The sequence below is a fragment of the Prosopis cineraria genome, unplaced genomic scaffold, assembly GCF_029017545.1.
Source record: "Prosopis cineraria cultivar Desert tree isolate PC_DT_omini unplaced genomic scaffold, ASM2901754v1 PC431, whole genome shotgun sequence".
NCBI lineage: Eukaryota > Viridiplantae > Streptophyta > Magnoliopsida > Fabales > Fabaceae > Prosopis > Prosopis cineraria.
This window is the reverse complement of record NW_026555756.1, coordinates 239-23463: the sequence shown is the minus strand read 5'-3', so window position 1 is coordinate 23463 and position 23225 is coordinate 239. Positions and strand designations below refer to the sequence as shown.

Genomic DNA, 23225 nt, shown 5'->3' with positions numbered 1-23225 from the left:
GTTAATTAAAATATCATTTAGTTCAAACTTTTTAATTTTAAATATAATTATTAGAATTTATCAATTTTTTTTAAATTGTATGAGTTGGTTAAAGTTTACTTTTATTTAAAAACTGAGGGAGTAGCTATTAGCCAATATGTTATTTTATATCTACTATTGTTTTAATTATTATGAGGGCAATTTGACCATCGTATGTAGAAAAAAAATTACCAATATGCTACACTTTTAAAATTATTTTCTTGAATACTATTTCTACTGTTAAAAAATATAAGATATTTTTAATTTTTTAAGATATAATCATTATTTTTTTCAAAAGTACCCCTATTAAATAAATCACTTTATATATATATATATATATATTTTAGGGTATAACATTATATTAAATAGGGATAAATATGAAAAAATAATGTTAATTTAAAGACAAGTAACTACTTTATTTGGGAATAATATTTGGTTAAAAACATATTATATTTTTAAACGGAGAAAGTATAAATTTAAAACTTGATTTCAATTAGATCGAGTTTCAAATTTTTTTAAACATAAAAGTACAAAACTTGATCTCTATCAAACTGGGTTCAGTACTTGTGCTTAAAAAAAAAAATTTGATGTGACAGACATGCTAGGTTATTTGTATTGCCTACCACCACCCTACCTTAATAGATGATTGCACTCTATAGTTTTTAGAAATGGAAAAGAGGTGAGTCTGGCTCATATGGACTACACCCTTAAGAACTCAAGCTATAAGCCAGATTACTCCATAATCTATTATTTTCTGAAACCTAACTTTTATTCAAAGAGCCCAAAATTGAGCCTATAAGCTTGCTTTTATTATTTTTAATTTTTAAAAATTAAAATATTTCATATTTTTTTAAAATACAAGGTATAATATTCATTAAAATAACGAGCATAAAAGGGCTACCCTAATCGTAGCCTTTTTTTTAGGGCTTATCAGGCTCGAGCTTCAAAACTCAATTTTTTTAAAAATATATAATTTTTTAAATCCAAACCCTTATAAAAACATGTTTAAATAGCGGCTCGTCAAGTTCAACTCGTATTCACGACTTTAATAGGTTTCCTTTCCTTCACCGTGGGTTGCCCCTCCCCTTCTCTTGCATGGATTGAGTTTCCTTCAAAATGAAAGAAAGGAAACCTATTATAGTTAGGAATAAGAGCCCCTCCCCCCTCCTCTTGTGTGGACCAAGTTCTCTTCAAAATGAAGGGAAGGAAACCTATTAAAGTCAAAGATAAAAGCTAAGCTTGGCAGGCTGCCATTTAAACTCATTTTCATAAGAGATTTAGCTTGAAAAATTACATTTTTATAGGAAAATTGAATTTTGAAGTGGCCAAGGTTAGGGTGGCCCTTTTGGCCCATTTTATTTTGGTGAGCAAACATTAAACTTGTATTTTTAAAAAATATAAAATATTATAATTGAAAATTTTAATTTTTTAAAATTAAAAATAAAAAAATAAAAGCAGACTTATGAGCTTAGTTTTGAGCCCTTTAAATAAAAGTTGAGTTTTAAAAAATGATGAATTATAGGATAATCAAACTTATGAGCTTGAGCTATTAAGGGTTGAGCCTATATGAATGAGATTGGCCTATTTCTCATATCTAGAAACTACAGAGTGCAATAATCTATTAGGGTGGGATAGTGGTAAACAATACTATAAGGTGTGACAGGCTATGTACTATAAGGTGTGACATGCTATGGACTATATGGCGTGACACCATAGCCTGTCATGTCTGTCATATCAAGTTTTTTTATAAGAAAAAGTAGAAGTATTGAATTCCTAGAAACTACAGAGTGCAATAATCTATTAGGGTGGGATAGTGGTAAACAATACTATAGGGTGTGACAGGCTATGTACTATAAGGTGTGACATGCTATGGACTATATGGCGTGACACCATAGCCTGTCATGTCTGTCATATCAAGTTTTTTTATAAGAAAAAGTAGAAGTATTGAATTCGATTTGATAAAGGTTAAGGTTTGTCATGTTTAAAAAAAAAATTTAAAACTCGAACTGATTCAAACTAACTTTTAAATTTGTAATATTTGGAAAAATAATTTTAAAAATATAGTATATTAGTAATTTTTTTATAGCATCGTGGTCAAATTGCCATTTATGAGTCCAAAAATATTTTGAATTTATTTTCTTACAGAAATAAATTTCTTGTTTTGGGCTCGACAATCTCAAGCCATCGTTGAAGATTACAATGCATTCGTCCTGCTTAATGGCTGTGTTCTTAAAACCAAAACTTTTTAATCCCTTTCTTTTAAGTATTTTATAATTTATAACACAGTCTAATTTTTTTTTATAAATCAAATCTGGTAAAAAATCTCTGGTGATAATAACATGATAATATTTGTAAGATTTGGATTTAGATTCAATGAATGCTCTAAATATGCTCATTTAAAAAATGTTTTAATTACAATTATTTAATTTCATCAATACTTAAAAATTATTAAGATGCATTTTCTTTCAAAAATTTAAAATAATTCTCACAATCAAAACACTCATTTTCATATGCTCTCCACTCCAAAAATTCAAAATTTGGTACTTTCTAAGTATCACATATATGATAAAATTTTTGATAACTGTTCGATTAAATTAAAAAATTATTATTGTATCATGTGAAGTACTTATTAAATGAATGTACTTAATTCACTTATCAAATTTAAATTCATGTGATTTATCCTTTTATCGTAATCTTCGAGAATCCCAAGATTAAAAGAATGTAATAACCCCCCTTCCACCCAAACATTTTTAGAAAAAATGAGTCAAAAATAATTTGGAATAACTTATATTTTAAATTGGTTACAGCGATTTCTGGATGTTTCAAGTGTATGTACATAATGTTCGAAATTTCTGCATTTACAGAGAGACTTTGATTCCCCTACTAGTGCTCATTCGGGAAACTTCTAGTGTCCGGAAACGTTTGAGGAAACATATCATTTGTTCATTATTACCATCCTATGTATGTATATGCATCTGTTTCTCTATAGACTAGTTGAATATTTTCAGAGCTGTTGAAGACAGCCTGTCTTTTACTGTAAGGTATTATTTTTTCTCTTTTTTTTTTTTTAACTCATAGGCATTGTTTGATTACTAGAAAAAAATAAAATAAAATAGATTAAAATAAGATTATAATAAAATTAATAATTTCAATCAAGCTCGACAGGCTAGTTTGAATAAATTCAAATAAAATTAAGGCCAAGCTTAACACTTTAAAAAAAATCAATATTTTGGGCTTATTCAAGTTAACCAAATAAACCAAATACCCAAATAAAAAATTATTTTTTTTAAAATGTATAAAATATAATAAATATTAATTAATTCTTTAAGTTTTAAATCATTTTATACTAAAATATCATATATTTAAGTGCATTATTATAGATTTTTTTTAAAAAAATATTTATATTGTAATATTTTATTTTTTAATCTATAAAATATCTCAAAATAATATTTAAATTATATTTTAATATTAATTTTATATTTTAAGACCCACATATTTTTTAAAAAAATTTGAGTAAAAATATATTTCTATATTTTATATAAAATAAAAAAAATAATTTGATAGGGGACGCGGAAGCAGAATCGTGCTAGTTTAGGGACAGAACCCTGAAACAACAAAAACACAAGAACAAAAAGAAAAGGGACGAAATTTATGACGAAAATAAAGAAAGGTATGAAGTAAATAATAGGATAATGATTAAGGAGAAGATCCTCTAGAGCACCTGCCTCTAGGAACCTCAACCTTTGAAGACACCACAAGAGTTGATCACGCTCTTGATCACGTCTGTTTCTCACACGGGATGCCACCACAAAGCACTAAGGCTCACAAGAGTTATAAACTCTAAAATGAATAATTTCATTCAACTTCTGTCTTGTTTACAATAGGGAGCATGCCTAATTTATATAGGCTCATAGAAAAAATATTTTCTAAAATTAAAACCCTAATTTCCTAATACTAAAAGGAGAAATAATATAAAATAATGATAAATATTCAGCCACATAATTTAGAAGATGTGATCCTAAAATTATGGGATTACAAAATTTAGAAATTAATACTATAATTAATTCTAACCTTTGACTAGACTCAAAATAGAAAATCAAATCAAAGGACTATTAAAATAGGAAATAATTTAGGAGACAATCAAGGGATCATAAAGGATTTAAAATCACGCCACCCTTGACTTCTTTACTAGGGTTTCATGCCTCCTTGCTTGCAAGAGGCTCAACTTGTAGTCTTCATTGCATTGGGCTAAGGTCTGTATCTCTTGGGCTTGACTCTTCATAAGTTTGGATTCTAAATACATTATACACGTATAGATGCTCTCCTTTGAGCTTGAGAGGAGTGCCCCAATGCTCTCCAAGCTCTTGAACTTCTTGCACAAGACTAAACAAGGCTTGCTTCATGGCTTTAGTTCGGGCTTTTATCATTGGACCTCCAATATGTTGTAATGGGTTTTTAGGTACGTTGGATTGGAAGTATTGGGTTCCTTCTATGTCACCATGCTCATGATTACCATCCTCAAGTTTCGTTGCCATTAATGCTATGTCACCCGTGCTATGGGGTCCATCATAATTTTAGAGAAAAATTAAAATGAAAATAATTTTAAAAATGAAATTCAAGTATTCAAGCCTTCCGAAGCTTGAAGAAATTTGGAGTCGGGCTTGGCTATTGGAATTTTTCAGAAAGTTGGGTCGGGCTTATTTAAGCCGCTTGAATAAACATGGCCTGCTCGAATTTTTGGTTCTAGATTATAAAATAATAAAGATATATAGTGAGGATTATAGAGAGGTGAGAGCAACAGAATGACGGATGGGTGCGAATGGAGATTCATGACCTTATTGATGTCAATCACCATTCCTATTTCTTTTATCGCCTCATGGCTTTTATTTTATTTTATTTTATTATCATCACTTCTGTCAATTTATAATTTTATTTTAGTTTAATTCATTCTTTATCAATCTATTTTATTTTATTTTATTTCTTTCAAACAAGTGAGCACTCTGTTAAGTTTCTTCTTTGTTGATTGAGTTTGATATTGTTTTATTTATGTATTATTATTAGCGTCTTCTTTGATAGCCTTGCCCTTGCAAGAACAAAAAGCTGTAACTTTTGCTCTCAAACCAGAAGACATTGGCTTCATCATGAATCTGGTACAATAGCAATACAATAACCTCATCTGAAACATCATCTGGTATTAAGTGTATGCTATATATATATATATATATATAAGCATATAGAAGCTTACAGATATTGGTGAAAAGATTCTGAATTGTACTTTTTTAAAACTATTTATCTTTCATAGTGAAATATTTATTTAAGTGTCATATCTTTTTTTTTTTCCTCGGTGAATAAGTGTCATATCCTTTAATGAAATTATTTACTTAATTTTTATGAGCATTTTTTAAATTATTAAATTGTTACTTTAAATTTGTGATGTTTCTCAATTTCAATTGTTACGTAAAAACATGATTAAATAAATAAGTTGCATTGCAATTTTTTTTAAAAAAATAGAATAGAAAATAGCTTTAACTCCTGGACACCACCGGCACATGATTCAGAACCTTGTGAAAATTGTTTCAAATTTATGAAAAAGGTAAATTAATTATTCAAAAAAATGAATAATAAATAACCATTATTATTCTTTTCTTTGTGTATGTATGTGTGTGTTGTGTGTATATAGTATGTGCATTTAAAGCATAAGAGAATATTGTTATTATAGAAACAGAAATATTCACGTAAAATTTATGAATCAAATCTTCACTCATAATAATTTATAATTAATATAAGATATTTACCATCTCACCTTTTAATATTCCACAACAATTTTTTAAAGGTTGAGAAAGCCGGCGTTTTGTTTCATTGAGAGTGCAGATATGCAGTATGCTTCTTTTTTCTTCTTATTAGATAACTGTTTTTTTTTTTAAAAAAACTTTGGCTTCAATTTTGGACGCTGATTGATTATGTGCTTGTTGGTAATGTCAAAGGGCTTTGGTCTGATTTCCGCCATTAAAGCTCTGGTTCTGAGCGTCAGAAGAAGCAGCCGCGATGGACAACAACAACAACAAGATGGTGGGGACGGGCTTCAACAGATTCACGACATGCTCTGCTTTGTTTGCCATGGCTTTCTCTTTACTGCTCATAATTACATTATTAATGTACCAGAACTCAACGTTCTATCTTTCTGATTCTGAGGGTTTCTCAAAAGACATCCTAGGAAGAAGAAGACCTCACAACCTCTCAACCAATGCATCAGATATTAATGGAACCTCCTCAGAGGTATTTACAATACCTTTCCCCCCTTGTCTTTCCTTTGTTTCCTTTTTCCCTCATTTTTTGATCCAAGCTCACACACTTTATCCTTAATGAACTTGTAAAAGTCAAGGGTTTGGCAGGAAAATCTCAATATTACAGCAACAAAAGACATAGCTTATCAGAATCTTACAGAGTCAGATGAAGGTAATACAACTTTATTACCAAAAAAACAAAAACAAAAAAAAAGTAAGGGAAAATACAACAGGTCCCTATATTTTAATTGTTTTTTTTTGTTTTTTAATCCTTATAATTTTATTTTGTTGTTCCTATTCCTTTTAATTTGATCAGCCTATAATGTTTGTCTGCATAGTTTTAAAAATGCACTTAAGAACCATGACCCAAGTTAGGTACACGTAAGTGAAATTAACTATGTTAGTGTTAGATCATGGTCCTTGTATGCATGGTGGTAACATTCTATCTTGCTAACTTGTATCTAGTTTCTTCATAATTTATAGGATTGAATTCTTCATGCTCAAGATTCACAAATGATTCAATCTCACCTGTCAAAAATGTCACCGAAAGACTTTATGATGGGCTTCAAGCTTCTGGTTTTGATGAAGCATCATGCATAAGCAGGTTTCAGTCTCACTTGTATAGAAAAGCTTCTCCGCACAAACCCTCTTCATATCTCATTTCCAAACTACGCAATTATGAAAAAATTCACAGAAAATGTGGACCATGGACCAGATATTACAACAGAACCATGAAAAAGCTTCTAAGGTCTAAGAAAAACAGTGAGGATACCACGTGTAAGTACCTTGTTTGGACACCTGCAAATGGCTTAGGTAATAGAATCATAAGCATGGCTGCTTCATTTGTTTATGCTGTACTCACAGACAGAGTCCTACTTGTGAAATTTGAAAATGACATGATGGGTTTGTTCTGTGAGCCATTTCTGAATTCAACTTGGGTATTTTCAAAAGATTCTCCTTTTTGGAATCCTAAGCATGTTGAAACATATGAAAACATGTTGGCTAAGAACAGTTCACCATCAGTTCTATATCTGAATCTCCAACACACCAGAGATGATCCTGAGAAGTTTTTCCACTGTGATCATAATCAAAAGCTTGTTCAAAAAGTCCCTCTTTTGATTTTGCAAACAGACCAGTACTTTGTCCCTTCTCTGTCCATGATCCCATCCTTTAACCTTGAGATTGCACAAATGTTTCCAGAGAGAGACACTGTGTTTCACCATGTAGGAAATTACCTTTTTCACCCTTCAAATGAGGCTTGGGGACAAATAAGCAGATTCTATGATGCATACTTAGCAAAAGCAGATGAGAAAATTGGCCTTCAAATTAGGCTATTCACTCCTGATTCCACCCCACATGAAGCAGTTATGGATCTACTCTTAAGTTGCACCTTGCAGCACAAGTTGCTCCCGGAATTAGACAAGAAAAATTCGGCGGCTTCGACTTCAACCCATGAAGACCCAAGTTTAAAGGTTGTTCTAGTTGCATCGCTATTTCCTGAATTTGGTGAGAAATTGAGAATTATGTATTTGACGGAACCAACCATTACAGGAGAAGTGGTAGGAGTACATCAACCAAGTCACGAAGGGAGTCAAAAGTTCCATAACAATTTGCATAACATGAAGGCATGGACTGATATGTACCTTTTGAGTCTTTGTGATGTGTTGGTGACTACTTCTTTATCTACTTTTGGGTATGTGGCTCAAGGTTTGGGAGGATTGAAGCCATGGCTTCTTCATAGGCTAGTCGGAAATAGGACTCTTCATCCCAATCCACCTTGTCAAAGGGACTTCTCTATGGAGCCTTGTTATCACATTCCTCCTAAGCATAATTGTGAAGGAAAGGCTATCAAAGATTTTAGTTCTTCTTTCCCTTACATGAGGTCATGTTTGGATTATTCCTCTGGAGTAAAGTTGGTTAATGTTTCTGTGTAGTTAGTTAGTCACGACTATTCAACAAACCTTTTAATGTGCTCATTGTATTTATGTTGAACCCAATCAATATATATATTTTGAAACACACAAGTTCCTTACATGTGGATTCTTTACTTTATTTTTTTCGGACAATTTTTTTTTTATGAGTTGGACCCCAATAACTCATTATACTTAGGACATACCTTTAAGTTCAACAGCATTTACAAAAACCTTACCAACAATGTTCTCATATCATTATGATAAATTATGAGCTAAATCTTTATTAACTTAATGTCCATTCAAGCAACTTACTTTTGACTTTTAAAAAGGTACTTTATAATAACTTTCTGAAAATTAAAAGTTGTTTAGCTACTAAATTTGGATATAAAGATACACATCACCTTTAGAAAGTTCATTTGAAAAGCCTTAGAAAGTGAATTTGCTCGAGGTAAACATTGCTTTTGAAACTAACTGTGAGCATTGGGATTGGGCATTCAATGAGGGAGTTAAAATATGCATTTAACTTTTGATTTTATCATGCCACTCCTCGAGTCAGATGCTTTTATTAATGTATATTGAATTATTTATACAATTTTTTGTCCAATATTTTAACTTTTATGCTATTCAAAATTTTTATCACAGATATTTTCAATCATTAATAATATATTGCATTTGTGTAGAAAAAATTATAAATGATAAAAATCAATTTCCTTTCTATTAGTAATAATATATTCAAAAACATTTTAAATTATATGAAATTCAAATATATTTTAATTTACCAAACTTGATTTTTGAAAAAATATCTCAAAATATAAATTTTATTATAATTACTGACTTTCACTAAATTTATTTTTGTTAAATGAATTTTTAACAAATCGATTTGTAATCAAACGGACACTTAACCCACCTTTACTGGCTTACCAGTGGGTTCATTTCTTGATTTATTACCTATGGATTCTTTATAAAATAGTTTTGTCCTCTTGATGTTGCTTCTACTTTTATCAGGATTTGTGATTTTGTTTATTGAGCCGGAAATGCAGGACTATCAGATGATCAAATGTCATTATCAATTCAAAGAGATTATTGGTCCACTTAGTGTATATGATAAGTTAATTAAACATGTATGCCTTAGTTCTCAAGTGACCAGATTTCCTCAAAACAAAATATTTGTGAAGGCTATCCATTATTGGGACAAAGGCATCCCTCACATGGTTCGCTTTATTATTTGTTTTGGCAGTCAAGGTTCTCTATTATATTACTGAATATTTTTGTTTCTTGCCAGAAATTACTGAACATTTTTTTAAAAAAAATTAAAAATAGGAAAAATAATAAAAATTTAATTTTATTACCAACCAACACCAATATTCCATTTGAAGTATAGTCAAGTACTAAACATAAACATATCTCTTCTTGGTGTGTCATGTTGTAAAAATCTAATTCATTTCACTAAACCTAGCCAATATTGATCACTTCTCTCCTTATTCCAATCTTGGCATCTCCTAGAATGTAGGGCGTGCTTAATATTTGATTAAAAATTATAGGGAAAATCTCACTTAGGGCCTCAAAAGCATAAAAATTTGCATTTATAACCTAATAAAATTTAAAAACTCTCTGCAAACCCAAGTGCCTTGAGTGAAAATATGTTTTAATAAAAAAAATGCATTTGCCCTCCCTTTCTCTATGAATGCACAATATGTTGTCTATAAATTCTTAACATAATGTCTTTTAATGAACAATTGGTGTCAAAGAAATTGCTTAATTTAAAATGTACAAGTTCTGCAGGATGAAATAACAATAGATATCCATGAATACACAACATAATGTTTATAAAATCTCAACACAATGTCCTATAATGTATAGTTGGACCAGTGAAAATAGTTTAATTTAAAATGCACAAATTATACAAGATGAAAGTACAAATGAATATCTATGAATGTATAATGTAATATCCTTTAATTGACAATAAAATGTCCAAAGACAAATACAACTTATTTTGTTAAAATATATTTCTACTCAGGCCCTTGAGCTGTAAAAAGTTTTTAGATTGTATTTGCTTTAAATGCAAAATTCTATGCTATGAGGCCCTAAGTGAGATTTTTCAAAATTATAATTGTTTGTTGGAATGTAAGTTTTTTTATTAGTTCAAATCAAATAAATATTTATTAATTTTTAAAATGATTTGATTGAACTCAAGTCACACTTTCAGGTTGTTAATAAAAAGTCAAATTCAGAAAAGCATCTGAGTAGGCTCCACCGTTTATGACATTTTGGCTGAATTCTTCTTTATTATATTTTCCACCACACAAAATCCACTTGCATATTCTCTTATTCGTCTCATCTCATTATTATAAACACTTAATAGTTGGCACATATATAATATACTAGCGAATTTTCTTGTAAGAAACAAGAACCATAGTTCCAGAAAACACGGGATAAAACAAAACAACTAACTAAAGATTATAATTTTAATTTTTTATAAACTTCCAAAATTATCATTTATTAATAAGGGAGAGGAAAGAAATTTTTGTGAAATAATGAGGGATAATATTGAAATAATCATCATTAATAAAATTTTATTTTTTAAAAAACATTTTTTTATATATTTTGGGATACTAAATCACCTCAAAAAATATCTTATAAAATAAGGTGGAAGGAGTAATAAATAATTTTTTTTCAACAAAGGAGTGTTTAGTCAATATACAAGCGTGTTTGGTTTTACATTATAAACCACTAAAACTATGATTTTGATAGAAACATGCATGAATGTATGAAAACTCTTGAAGCTAAAACCATGAAGTCAACTCTTGTCTTGTCATCTCCCATATCCCAATTCAATTAAAGAAGATTGATCTCCGTCAAACATTTAGTTTTATTTTCCAAGTCCATAAGTTCAGATGGAAAGACTTGAGTTTATTATTTTCTTAAATGGATCATGGTTGAATTCAACTGCTTTGATATTATAAACCATGAAAGCAGCCAAATTTGGATACCAGGGACCTAAGATAGGCATGAATCAGAAAAACCGGAAGGCTCATCAGCCAGTTCTTCATTCACCTTTCCTTCTTCAATTCCTGTAAATAATATCTCGAATCTAAGACCCTTTGAATCTTAGAAGTAGAATCCATCTCCAACATGACTTCAAGATCCTTCCCTCCAGCTCCAAGTCACAATTTTTTCACCAAGAACATGGTTCTTTTCCTGGCTCTCACAATCTCAGCGTCTCTTGTTATTTTCTGCTCAATACTTTACTTTCTATACCATGTCTGGTACTCTGTTGTACATAGAGCTAAAACGATCCCATTTGATGCAAATTCTCCTTTGAAGCTCCAAAGATTCTCAGACAAAGAGCTCAAGCAAGCCACCAATGGCTTTCACACTGAAAACGTCATAGGCAAAGGTGGGTCTAGCACAGTTTTTAAAGGAAAGCTTAAAGATGGGAAATTTATTGCTATTAAGCGTCTAGATGCTTTGTGTTTACAAACAGAGCAAGAGTTTCAGAATGAGCTTCAGATTCTTGGTGGATTAACATCCCCTTTCCTATCGACCCTACTGGGATATTGTATGGAGGACAACCGGAGAGCTTTGGTGTTTGAATATATGCCTAAGAGAAGCTTGCAGGAGTCTCTCTTTGGAGAAAATGTCTGTTTCAGTTTAAGCTGGGAAACAAGGTTTTTTGTAATATTGGATGTTTCTAGAGCTTTGGAATTCCTGCACCTTGAATGTGATCCTCCAGTGATTCATGGGGATATTAAGCCAAGCAATGTTCTACTTGATGAAGATTACCATGCAAAGATCTCGGATTTTGGATTGTCAAGGATTAAAGTGGAGGATGGTGAATTTAGTAGGAATTTCTGTGATAAGAGTCGGGACCTATGGAAGAGCCAAGAGTTTTCAGGTAATTTAACTGCAGAAAGCCCAGCCACTGATACTTTGCAGGCATCTCCTTCATCCAAGTATAGTAAAGCAGGTTATAATGTTGGAGCTTTGAACTTGGATTCGGTGAATTCTAGTGCCTTCATCAGTGAAAATGAAGTGAGGACAAGTGCTGTCAAGGGGAAGGAAATCTCAAGTTTGTACATTGGTGGGGACGATTGGGATAACAACTTTGTTCCTTATGATGGTGACTTTTCCAGCATTGATCATGGTAAGGAGTTAAATGTTAATGCTTCATCAGTAGATGAAGAAAAGCCAGGTGAAAAACCATGGGGTAAAGATTGGTGGTGGAGGCAGGATGAAAGTTCAGAATTATGCAGTAAAGATTATGTCATGGAGTGGATAGGGAGTCAGATTTATCCACCAAACACTAATTGGGATGAAGAGAAGAACATCCCTGAGAAAACAGAACTGGAAAATCCAAATCCAACAGATAAACCCGATGATGTAAATGGATCACAATTTCAAGCAATGAGCACAAAAGATGCTGACACTGGCGCTGCTGAGAACAAAGAATCAGTGGAAAAGAAATATCATAAGAAGCATAGGAAGATGCAAGAGTTGTGGAAAGAAGAGAATCTGGCAGAATTAAGCAAGAACAGAGGCAACCTGAAAAATTTACAGACTAAGTTGAAGAAGTTTAAAGTACGACATTTTGATTTGGGTAAAAGGTTTTATTTCTTCAGATGTAAAAAACTTGGAAGGGAGGATCAGAATGGCTATGATCAAAATGGGGAGTTCAGTTTCAGAAGAGGTTGGAAAGAGAAAGGAAGCAGTCCTTCCATTGGGAGCGAGATGCGAAGCGGAGATCTTTTCAGCAGCACAGCCAGCATGAGAGGGACGCTGAGCTATGCTGCTCCAGAATATGGTGGATTTGATGGCTTCTCAACGGAGAAGACTGACATTTACAGTTTAGGAGTATTGATCCTTGTGATTGTTTCAGGAAGAAGACCATTACATATTCCTTTATCCCCACTGAAGCTTGAGAAAGCCAATCTAGTAAGCTGGTGTAAGCAATTGGCACAATCTGGTAACATTTTAGAGCTTGTAGATGAGAGGTTGAAAGAAGATTACAACAAAGAGCAAGCAAGCTTGTGCATCAACATGGCACTTTCTTGCTTACAGAAAGATCCAGAATTGAGGCCAGATATTGGGGATATTGTTAAGAATCTGAAGGGGTTATGGTTTATGAATCATGAAGAAGACAAAAAGGTACTGCAGAATAGGTTTTTTATGTTAATATTTTTTTGTTAGGCTTCATTTTACTGTTTGTTTCATCTTGTGCTGAGTTTGAATGCACCTGTAGCGTTGAAATGTATGTTAAATGTATACTAGATGACTTTCTTGGTGCTTTGTAATGGCTTGATATATGATGGTATTGATGGTAGTCACTTTTGGTTTGTGCTTGCTGAATGGTCATGGTCTCATGAAGTTATGGACCAATCAAGTCTAAATCACATGACAAAGTCAATCATTACCAGGACAACACTAAGTATTAACCCATGAGAATGCTACTCCTTTGTCTTTTTCTTTTTCTTTTTTGAAGCATTTATCTAGCTTTTAGTATTATCATATGACATTCAAGCGTTATTAGATTTAGGGTTAAAGGACCCCTCCAAACTTTTGTTTAGGATTTATAGGTATTTTAAATTTTATTGTGAGTCATTTTTATCTTTGAACATTTGAAATCCATTACCTCATCACCTCAATGTTAACACGTTTAATGGCTGTTATATAGGCCCCACCATTTGCATTTTTTATAAGAGTTAAGGGTAATTTTTGTCTTTGAACTTTTTGCTTAAAGTCTGCGAGTAATTTGAACTCAATGTTGGGTCATATTTGTCCTTGAACATTTTAAATCTATTGCCTCATCACTCTATTGTTCACATGCATAACAATTTCATTAATGGGCTCATGCTTTGTTAAGCTGGTATTTTTTTTAAAATATTTTTGTAATAAAATATTATATGAGGTTCCAATCTTCTTCTTCCCCTTCCCCTCTCCCCCCTCCACGTTATCTCTCCTACATTCTTCTCCATTGCAACCTAGTTTCGGAGTAGGTTCAAAATTGGGTTGCAAAGCATGGAGAGAAGATTGGAGGAATAAAGGAAAGAGAGAGAATGGAGGGATAGAGGAGAGAGGGGAGAGGAAGAAGAAGATTGGGATTCACATATAACATTTTATTATAAAAATATTAAAAAAATGCTAGCTTAGCAAATAGTGTAACCCATTAACTAAACTATTAGACTTGTGGATGGTAAGGTGATGACGCACTGAATTTCAAATTTTTAGGAATAAAAATAATCTAAAATCAAGTTCAATGTAATTGTAAACCTTAAAGGAAAAGTTTGAGGCAAAAAATGACATTGTAACCTTGTAAAAATGCACAAATAGTGAGATCCACATAACACCTGTTAAATATGTTAATGTTAAGGTGATGAGATATTGAAATTTAAATGTTTAAGGATAAAATAATTTCAATCAAGTTAAGAGTACCTAAAAAACTCTAAGAAAAAATTTAAATATAAAATAATATTTAACCCTTAAATTTAATTGGAGATAGCATTTCCAACGGACTAGGGATGTCTTCATTTTTTTTCCTCCCTTTCCCTCCACTTCCCCCATCCCCATCATTCAAATTTTTTTATTAAACAATTTTATATTGTTCCTGTCTTCAAACATACTCCCTCCGATCTTATTTATAAGTTATTTCTACCAACCTTATCAATACCAATATAATAAAAGTACAAGGAATAAAAGTAAGTAAAATTTCAAACATGCTCCTATATAACAAATTTAAAAAGTAATGTCCTGTTACTTTTTCTCTCTCATGAAGGGTAATTTTAAAAATACCTCTCAAATATTACCTAAAAAATACACCATAATTTATAAATGAGACCAAATACACCTTCTAAAATGAGACTTATAAATGAGATCGGAGGAGTATAACTTCTTGAGTTGGCCACAAGACTGCAAATTATGACATTGTCTTGTTCCTTTAAAGTGCCAAAGAAGACAAATCCATGTCAAATCTCGAACCAAAGACGGTCCTTGCCCCCCTTACATCATTGCGCCTTTAGCAAAATTTTATTTGTTCTTTGCAAAATAGTTTAAAGTAGACTTTGGCCCCCCATTTTATTTTATTTTCAGTTTAACCGCCCAAAAAAAAAACAATAAAACTCCGGATCTGGCCCTGTCTCGGACCCAGAAATTCGGTGCTAAAACAAACATGCGATCGTATCAAATCTCTTCAATATTGTTGTTAATATATTATATTAACTATATGGTAATCATGTCATGTTGATATGCTCTAGTCCTTTTCAACAAGTCATCAGTCAAATGAGGATCACATTGCCTACCAATTTCGCGACTTCTTAAGTAATAATTTTTTTTTTTAGAAAAAAGGATTGAGTTAACCATAAAAAGATACATAAACATGTGTGTCAAATGTGTCACTTACGGGGAAACAAGAGTTGTTGGCTTTCGTAACAGCTAACAGAACCATAATAACCCTTCGTTTCGTTATTTGTCTTCTGGTTATCAATTTAAAAGTTAATTACAGATTTAAATTTACAAGTGGCTTAAATCTATTCATTTAATGCGTGTACTAATTATAGCAATTATATTTCATCAATACTTAAAAATTATCAAAATATATTTTCTGTCCAAAATTCAAAACAATCTTTATATTCAAAACACTCTTCACATATGTTGTTCTCTTTGAAAATTTGAGATTCACTTTCTAAGTATTAGATAACAAAACATTTTACAATCATTCAATTAAATTGAATTATTATTGTCATGTCACATGAGATAATTATTGGATAAGTGGATTTAAGCCTCTCACTAGGTCCAAATCTATTAAACTGATTCTTCATATGCATGGTTTGTTATATGTTTTTCAAGTATGAATTATAGTAGGGAGAATAACATATGAGGATCATTGAAATAGCTTATTGACATATAAGTTCCATAATAATGAGCTAATCAAAGTAGAGTTCTTAGATCATTTTCTGACATTAATTTTCCTTATCAAGTTATACCATAGTGCCCATAATTTGAAATTACACCAGAGCTCTAACAAGTTATGTATAACAATTTTTTTTTTTGTTGCCCAGGCATCTCCACAATCAGTAGTTGTGAAACTAATCTCTCAAAAAATTTGAGTGCCATTTAAAAGGTTGTTCTCTCCTAAATAATATTTTTCTATACAATTTGATAACTTTGATCGTAATTAATGACAACCATATATTTAAAAGTGACAACTACACTTTCACCAATGACAACTATTTTTTATAAATAACAATTAACTTGGTTTCAAGTGTTGGAGCTCAATGATAAGTTCAGAATGATAAATAACTTTTGTTACAAGTAATGGCAACTACAATCGCATCTATGATAACTACTTTTCAAAAATTTAACTAATGGATTTTAAAGATTAGTAGTCACATAAAGTTCAATGATAAGTTTTGTATAATGATTGACAACTTTGATTATTACTCATGACAAGTTGGCAACTGCAATTTTAACAGTGACAACTTAATGTCAAGAAGGTTAATATGGTGGTAATATGGCAAGAAAACTTAATGTCAAAAAAATTTCAAAAAAAAAATATAGTGTAATTAGTTCATATGAGACTTACATGTCAATATTCTATTTCAATGATCACACGTCATTTTCTCGTTATAATAAGTTGGCTTTGTTCACAAAAGCACGACTCAAGAGGTGTATTTTTGAAATACTGTTATATTTGTGAAATTTAGTGTGTTTAATATCACATTAAAAATCATCAAAATCATTTTGTTTTGGTTTTTGTGGTTCCTAACATAAAATAAAAAATTATTAGATAAACTCGACACACCACTTCATACATACTATATCATATTACACCAATTCAATTAAATAATATCTTATATTATTATTTTGTAATGATTTTATTTTAGAATAAAGCACCTATTTAATTTATTACTTTTCTCTATCTATTATAATCAATAACAAAATTAATTTATATTTACATTCATCTAACATGACACGCTTTTATTGAATAGAGTGTGAATAACATGTGCACTTCTCATGAAATAAAATTCACTCTTTTAAATAAGTACTCCTTTTATTTAAAATTATAAGACATTTTTAACTATCACTTTCAAATAAAACAATTAAAATCATTAAAAATTATAAAATTTTTCTATATCCACCTTATTTAATAAGATAACTTAACCACAAGTAAATTAAAAAATAATCTCATTAATTTCAAATATTTATTAATAGCATTTGTGAAAAAAAAAACCCTCATTAATTACTTCTAAAAAAACCAAAATATCTTATAATTTTAAACATGATATCTCTTAAAAGTGCCTTATAACGAATGTTAACCAGAGGCAGTAAGCTAAATAGCATCCAAAGATATTTGGTCAGGCATAGAAGATCAACCGGTCATAAATTGAGTTCAGTGCAAAATTTGAACATGATACTCCACCCTCTCTTGATTATAGGATAAAATTAATCAACTTCACAGTTTTTAAGAAGTCATGGTTAATATCCTTAAACCTGTGAAAAACATTTGATTTTCCAATTTTTCCCTTCATTAAAATTAATTATCACAACAAAATGCATGTATAAATTACAACATAGTGCAGTTAAGGAAAGGCAATATTTTTGGGGGAAAAAAACTAATTTCCACACCTTTATCTTATATTAAAACTTTGCCCAGTAATTAAGACAAGAGTACAGTCAATGATACAAGACCTCTCATCTTAAGATTGAAGGCACATGCATAGCCACGTGATTACAGCAGAATCTTCACTAACTACACATAAACTATAATTACATACAAAATGAAGAGAACATTCTTTACCGATTTCCCAGAAGCATGTATCAAACTTTAGTGCCTGTCTTAATGTTTTTACTAAAAATAGTGTTCTTGATTTCAATTCCATTTAAATGTGTGAGCATCAATCATAAGCTTTTTTATATGTCTGGAATCTGAATCATAGCATTGAAAATGGAGTACCTTAACTAATTTAATGAAATTTTTGTTTATGACCAATTCGATCGTGATTTTGACCAATAATTGTGGAATCAATGCCTTGAACAATTCAATAATCAGTCTAGCTTTCGATACTTTGATGTGAATTAACAGACAACAACACTCAAGTTTGGAAAGGCAACAACCTTCAGAATTGGGAATGGTATTGGTTTGACACAATCATGGAGTCTCATATGACACAACAATGTCTGGATTGAATCAGGGAAGAATGAAAAAGAAAATGAGAATGATAAATCATAAAAATTCCTAAGAAAAAACACACTTGCTAGATCATCCAACCACACATCCAAACCAAACCAAGGCAGAAGACATGAGCAGAGACCAGAAAGCATTAATGGAAAGCAATAATGGAGCAGCAGAGGATGGGGATGAATGCTTAGCAGATTCAGCAGCAGAAGCAGGAGGAGAAGGAAGAGGATGGACAAGTACAGAGACTTTCATGCCATTGAAGCATTGGCCATTGCCAAATGAACGTAATACCTCTTAGCCTCAGTCAAGGGTATGAAGTCTTTGCCTTTTGTCCAATTCCCAATAGCTCCCTCAGTTGTGCAGTTATCATACCCAGTTTGGTTCACCTCAAACACATTGTACTGGTTTTTCTGGTACCTGAATGCTACCCACCAAGAAAAACAAAAGCAACACAAAAATTAAAACTTCTAAAGAGTCAAAAACAACGAATTGCAGAAGTATAGCAGAGTCTTTAACAACAGTCTGAAATAGCTTAGGTCCCTTGATGAAAGAGAGAAAGATATTATTGCTTAAAGAATGAACATAGCAGAATCTTTAACAGTCAAATACAATGAGAAGCTTCTTTTTCTTCTTTCAAATCCACACATTGCCAGACAGATTTTTTTTTAAAGAAAATCTTTAAGAACAGTAGCTAGAGAACTAAAACAAAAAGCTTCATTTCTTCTTCTTTCTGCCTCCCGAATCAAACGAAATGCACTGTTTATTCTGGTACCTGAATGATACTTGAAACATCTCAAGAGACAGACAGAGATTACATCTCAAAGAAGGAAGAAGAAGAAGAAGCATAGCAGAAACCTTCCTTGCTCAAAAGAGAGAAAGAAATTATTGGTTAAAGAACAAGTATAGCATAATCTAGAACAGTAGCCATTATACACTACAAGAAAAAAAAAGCTTCATTTTCTTTTCTGTTTGCCTCCCAAATCAAACACAATGCCAAATCTCATGAGACAGAAAGAGATTAAGAACCCTTTCTTTCTAAATCTTCAGCACAGTAGCTGAGATAAGAGTAGAAGATTTCAATTTCATGACTTGTTTTGGCTCGGAAGGAAAAAAATGTGTTGGATTAAAAAAAGGAGAGAGATACCAAAAGGGAAAGCAGGTTCAGATTCTAGGAAGGAACAAAAAGAGAGATGGTTGGGGAGAAGGTAAAAGAAAGAGACTAACAGATAAGGTCGCCGACATAGAAAGTGTGGTTGTTGGCCCAGAGAGTGTAGTTAATATGGGGGGTTCCAGCCACGGTTGGCGCCGACGATGTGGTCGGTGGCAGATGGACGGCGGAGAGGGAAGCGACGACGGAGGCGAGGACCAACGACAACGTCCACACTTTGGATGAGGAACTGGAACTGGCCATCCTTGTGTGCGGGAGCTGGTCTCGCTCCTTTCTCTGCGGGACGCCTCTGGCTGGCTTGCTTACGCCTTACAGTTAACTATGACGCTCGACTCAATTATTAGCATTACACCATTGCTTCACTTTTTCATTTTTTTTAAAAAAAAAATCCTTCATTTTTATATTGAGAAAATACCGATTAAAATTTATTATTTAAATTATGTAAATAATATTTATTCTTTTAAAATGTTATAATTTTTATAAAATTTTTATAAATTTTTCTGTCATTAAAAAATAATATAAATGATTAAATTATCATTAATTTAAACTTATAAATTGTTGTTGAATTATTGTAATTTTAGAGAAAAAATTGTGAATATTAAAAACAAAACTTGTGAATACTAATTGATATTTGTAACATTTGAAAAATATCAAGATTTCAAATGTGAACTTAAAAATTGTTGTTGAATTCTTGTCATTTTAAGAAGAAACAATTGTAAATCTTAAAATAAAACTTTTAAATGGCAATTAATATTTGAATTAAAGGTAATTTAGTCATTTATATTAATTTTTTAATGATAGAAAAGTTTCTAAAAACTTAAAAAAAAAATTATGACATTATCATAATTTAAGGAAACACTTTATTGTCATGTTTCCTTTTATATTTTTAGGAAATGTTGTTAATTAAGACGTTTTGTAATATCCTCCTCCTTCTAATCCCATACTTAAAATCAAGTTTCAAGTAATTAGAAAATGGGATTTAGTAATTAATATAAAATATCAAGTTTTCAATGGTTAGCAAATGGAGACCCCAAGCTTACAAAATTAAATTTAAAGTCTTGCAATTAGACAAATTAAGTTTACAAATATGAAAAAGTATAGGACCATTACATGTATAAGTGTATTTGTTTAAGAATTTGAAATAAGATAATTTTTGAAAAAACTTTGAGGCATACACCGCAGTTATTGAACATGCCCGCAGCCTATTCGCCTCTGTGACATGCACCGTAGCGCGTGGCACCATGCGTCGCGGTCAATTGCATTGCATGAATTTTGATAATAAATTTTGCTATCAATTTGACAGTATTAGGGCCAACTTTGGGTGCGTCTCAAATCTCCATCGATGTCCGAATGTTGCGAACTAGGTGTCTACAGAAAACCTCTTTTCGAGCTCTAACTAATAGCATTAGTCTCAGACTCAAATTATTCTAAAATAAAAATTAGATACATTTCAAAACTTATACTTTTACAATAATTTTCACAAAATCAAGTGTTTAAATCAAATGCCAAAGGTCAATTGCCACCGACACCAATTTGATCATATACAAGTCATTAAGGCTAACTCGTGCAATGTACCATATCTCATGAAATACTCCCGATTAAATTTTTTACTATCCAATCCCTTCGACTCAAAAACATACAAGGGGAGTTACCACCATTTTCATCAAATTCTCCAATTTATCTCATAACATACTCTTTACTTTACTTATATTAGTGTTTTGGTCCTTTATCACAACAACACATATTCATCAACTCACTTTTTAGGACCCACAATTTACAATTCACATAATGCAAGTAAGGAATACATGGAATTCCTAATTGAAAATAAAATTATCATACATATAATTACTTAAAATAAAGAGACCTACTACAAAGGATTGCAGTCTAAACCTTTAGGTGTTTTTTTTCTATCCATACCTCTGAGCTTTCCCTATAATATTAAAAATAGTGGGGGTGAGTATAACCATTCAGTAACAAAGTCTGACTAACCCATATTAATGTATGTTAATTGTTTGAATGCAAGTGACAGTTAATGTCAATACTTAACCCATGTAAAACATTTGAAAATAGATATTTACAATTTCACTCCATATAATAGCATTTACTTGAGAAAACCATGCTTTTTAGTGCTTTTCATATAAAGAGAGTTGGTCACACAATTCATTGACAAATACATGGAAGAAATTAGGACTCAACTCGTGATCTTATCATCGTTAGGGACATAATATAGACAACCTGATGCCCTTATTCACTATATGCATGATCACACCTCTCTTATATTCTTCTTATTTTCTCTGACATAAAACCATGGGCTATAACTCAATGGGTTAGTCTATATTTCATGACTTCCCTAGCCTAAATAATTGTGAGGGAATTACTTAGCCAAGGCACACTTAACTCATTTATGGAACACGGTTTACCTTATTTCCCACACTATGGGGTGTCATACATCTTAAACTAGCCTCCTCATTGAACCGGTGGATAGCTAGCTAGGTTCGAGTCTCTCATTGAACCAATAGAACAATCCCTCATTGAACAAGTGAGACAATATAGATATAATTAATCTGGCAAACCGTCTCACGGATAGGCATTACCATGTGGATTTCATTATCTACTCCTCTTCCTAGGAAAAACTCCTGCCTATCAAGATCATGCAATGCACATTCATGGTCATAATTCACACATATGCAATTCATAGAACATTATCAATTTTCATTGAACTTTTCATTACACAATCATTGGACTTCTAAATTACATTTCATGGAACTTCAAATCAAATAAGTCGTTGAACTCTAACTTCACAATCATTGTACTTTACACTTTTAATATCATTGAACTCTACTAGTTTAAATATATTGAACTTCTCATAAACAAAGATTCATGTTACTTCTCAATTCACAAAATCTTGAACTTTCAATAAAACATAATACGAAAATCCACCGATATTGTTCTCAAAAAAATTTTACATCATAAAGGCATATAAAATTTACAGTTTTGATCTAGTGGATTTTCTAACAAATCAAGCTATACTTGCATTTCTTTTTAATTTACACATTTCAATGATAAAATAAACTATTAAACTAATAAACACACAAAAAGTATAAGATAAAATTTCCCTGATTACTTCAACCTTTAAGAGGTCAAAGGTTTCACCCCTCAATTACTCACTCCCAAAGCTTCCAAGAGCTTGAATGGTACCAATGATAGTTACTCTACAAGCATTTACTATGCAAAACATCAATATCCATTTTGAGCTATTTTTCACTAACACTTCATCATTTCTTAATACTTAAGATTTATTCTTCATGTAAAAGTACCCATAAAAGCTTCTTAGCTTTCTTTAACTCTCATTAATAATATTGAGCTCTTAGATGGTCATTAATGAAACCACATTGTTTCCCAACTACCATATTTATGAGAATTTTAGACATTTAATGTCCTTCAACCAGCAGTCATCATAAAATCATAAATACCAAGTTTACTTAGTTTAATCTACTCATATTAACTCTATTTAAGTTAATGGGTTCAAAATTTATATTTCTCTGGACTGAAAATCATTATTTCAATTAAACCCTAACTTCTACCATCAAGAAAATAAAAAAAAGAGAGAAAGATTAAGTAAGAAAGCTACCTTTGGTGTTTATGAGCTCTAAATTACTCCTATAAGTCGG

At 31.3% G+C, this 23225-nt stretch overlaps 2 protein-coding genes and 1 pseudogene across 2 annotated transcripts; 2 read left to right on the top strand and 1 right to left on the bottom strand.

The window, feature by feature from the left end:
• Nucleotides 1-6035: 6035 nt before the first annotated feature.
• LOC129297067 (galactoside 2-alpha-L-fucosyltransferase-like) lies at nucleotides 6036-8289 on the top strand. The gene is made up of 3 exons (XM_054935440.1): nucleotides 6036-6294; nucleotides 6396-6474; nucleotides 6786-8289. The coding sequence occupies exons 1-3, from the start codon at nucleotides 6064-6066 to the stop codon at nucleotides 8234-8236; spliced, it is 1761 nt and encodes a 586-aa protein (XP_054791415.1). The 5' UTR covers nucleotides 6036-6063; the 3' UTR covers nucleotides 8237-8289.
• A 2829-nt stretch (nucleotides 8290-11118) lies between these two features.
• Nucleotides 11119-13641, top strand: LOC129297071 (putative receptor-like protein kinase At1g80870). Its single transcript, XM_054935442.1, has one exon. It carries the CDS (start codon nucleotides 11348-11350, stop codon nucleotides 13400-13402), a length of 2055 nt encoding a protein of 684 aa, XP_054791417.1. The 5' UTR covers nucleotides 11119-11347; the 3' UTR covers nucleotides 13403-13641.
• A 4601-nt stretch (nucleotides 13642-18242) lies between these two features.
• On the bottom strand, nucleotides 18243-19797 carry LOC129297068 (lamin-like protein; annotated as a pseudogene).
• Between the last annotated feature and the right edge of the window lie 3428 nt (nucleotides 19798-23225).

What these genes read in the sequence shown, in the direction of transcription:
- LOC129297067 (XM_054935440.1), top strand. Translation starts at nt 6,064, where the DNA reads ATGGACAACAACAACAACAAGATGGTGGGGACGGGCTTCAACAGATTC. An exon ending in TTAATGGAACCTCCTCAGAG is followed by an intron (nt 6,295 to 6,395) that starts GTATTTACAATA and finishes AACTTGTAAAAG; the next exon opens with TCAAGGGTTTGGCAGGAAAA. An exon ending in TCTTACAGAGTCAGATGAAG is followed by an intron (nt 6,475 to 6,785) that starts GTAATACAACTT and finishes CATAATTTATAG; the next exon opens with GATTGAATTCTTCATGCTCA.
- LOC129297071 (XM_054935442.1), top strand. Translation starts at nt 11,348, where the DNA reads ATGACTTCAAGATCCTTCCCTCCAGCTCCAAGTCACAATTTTTTCACC.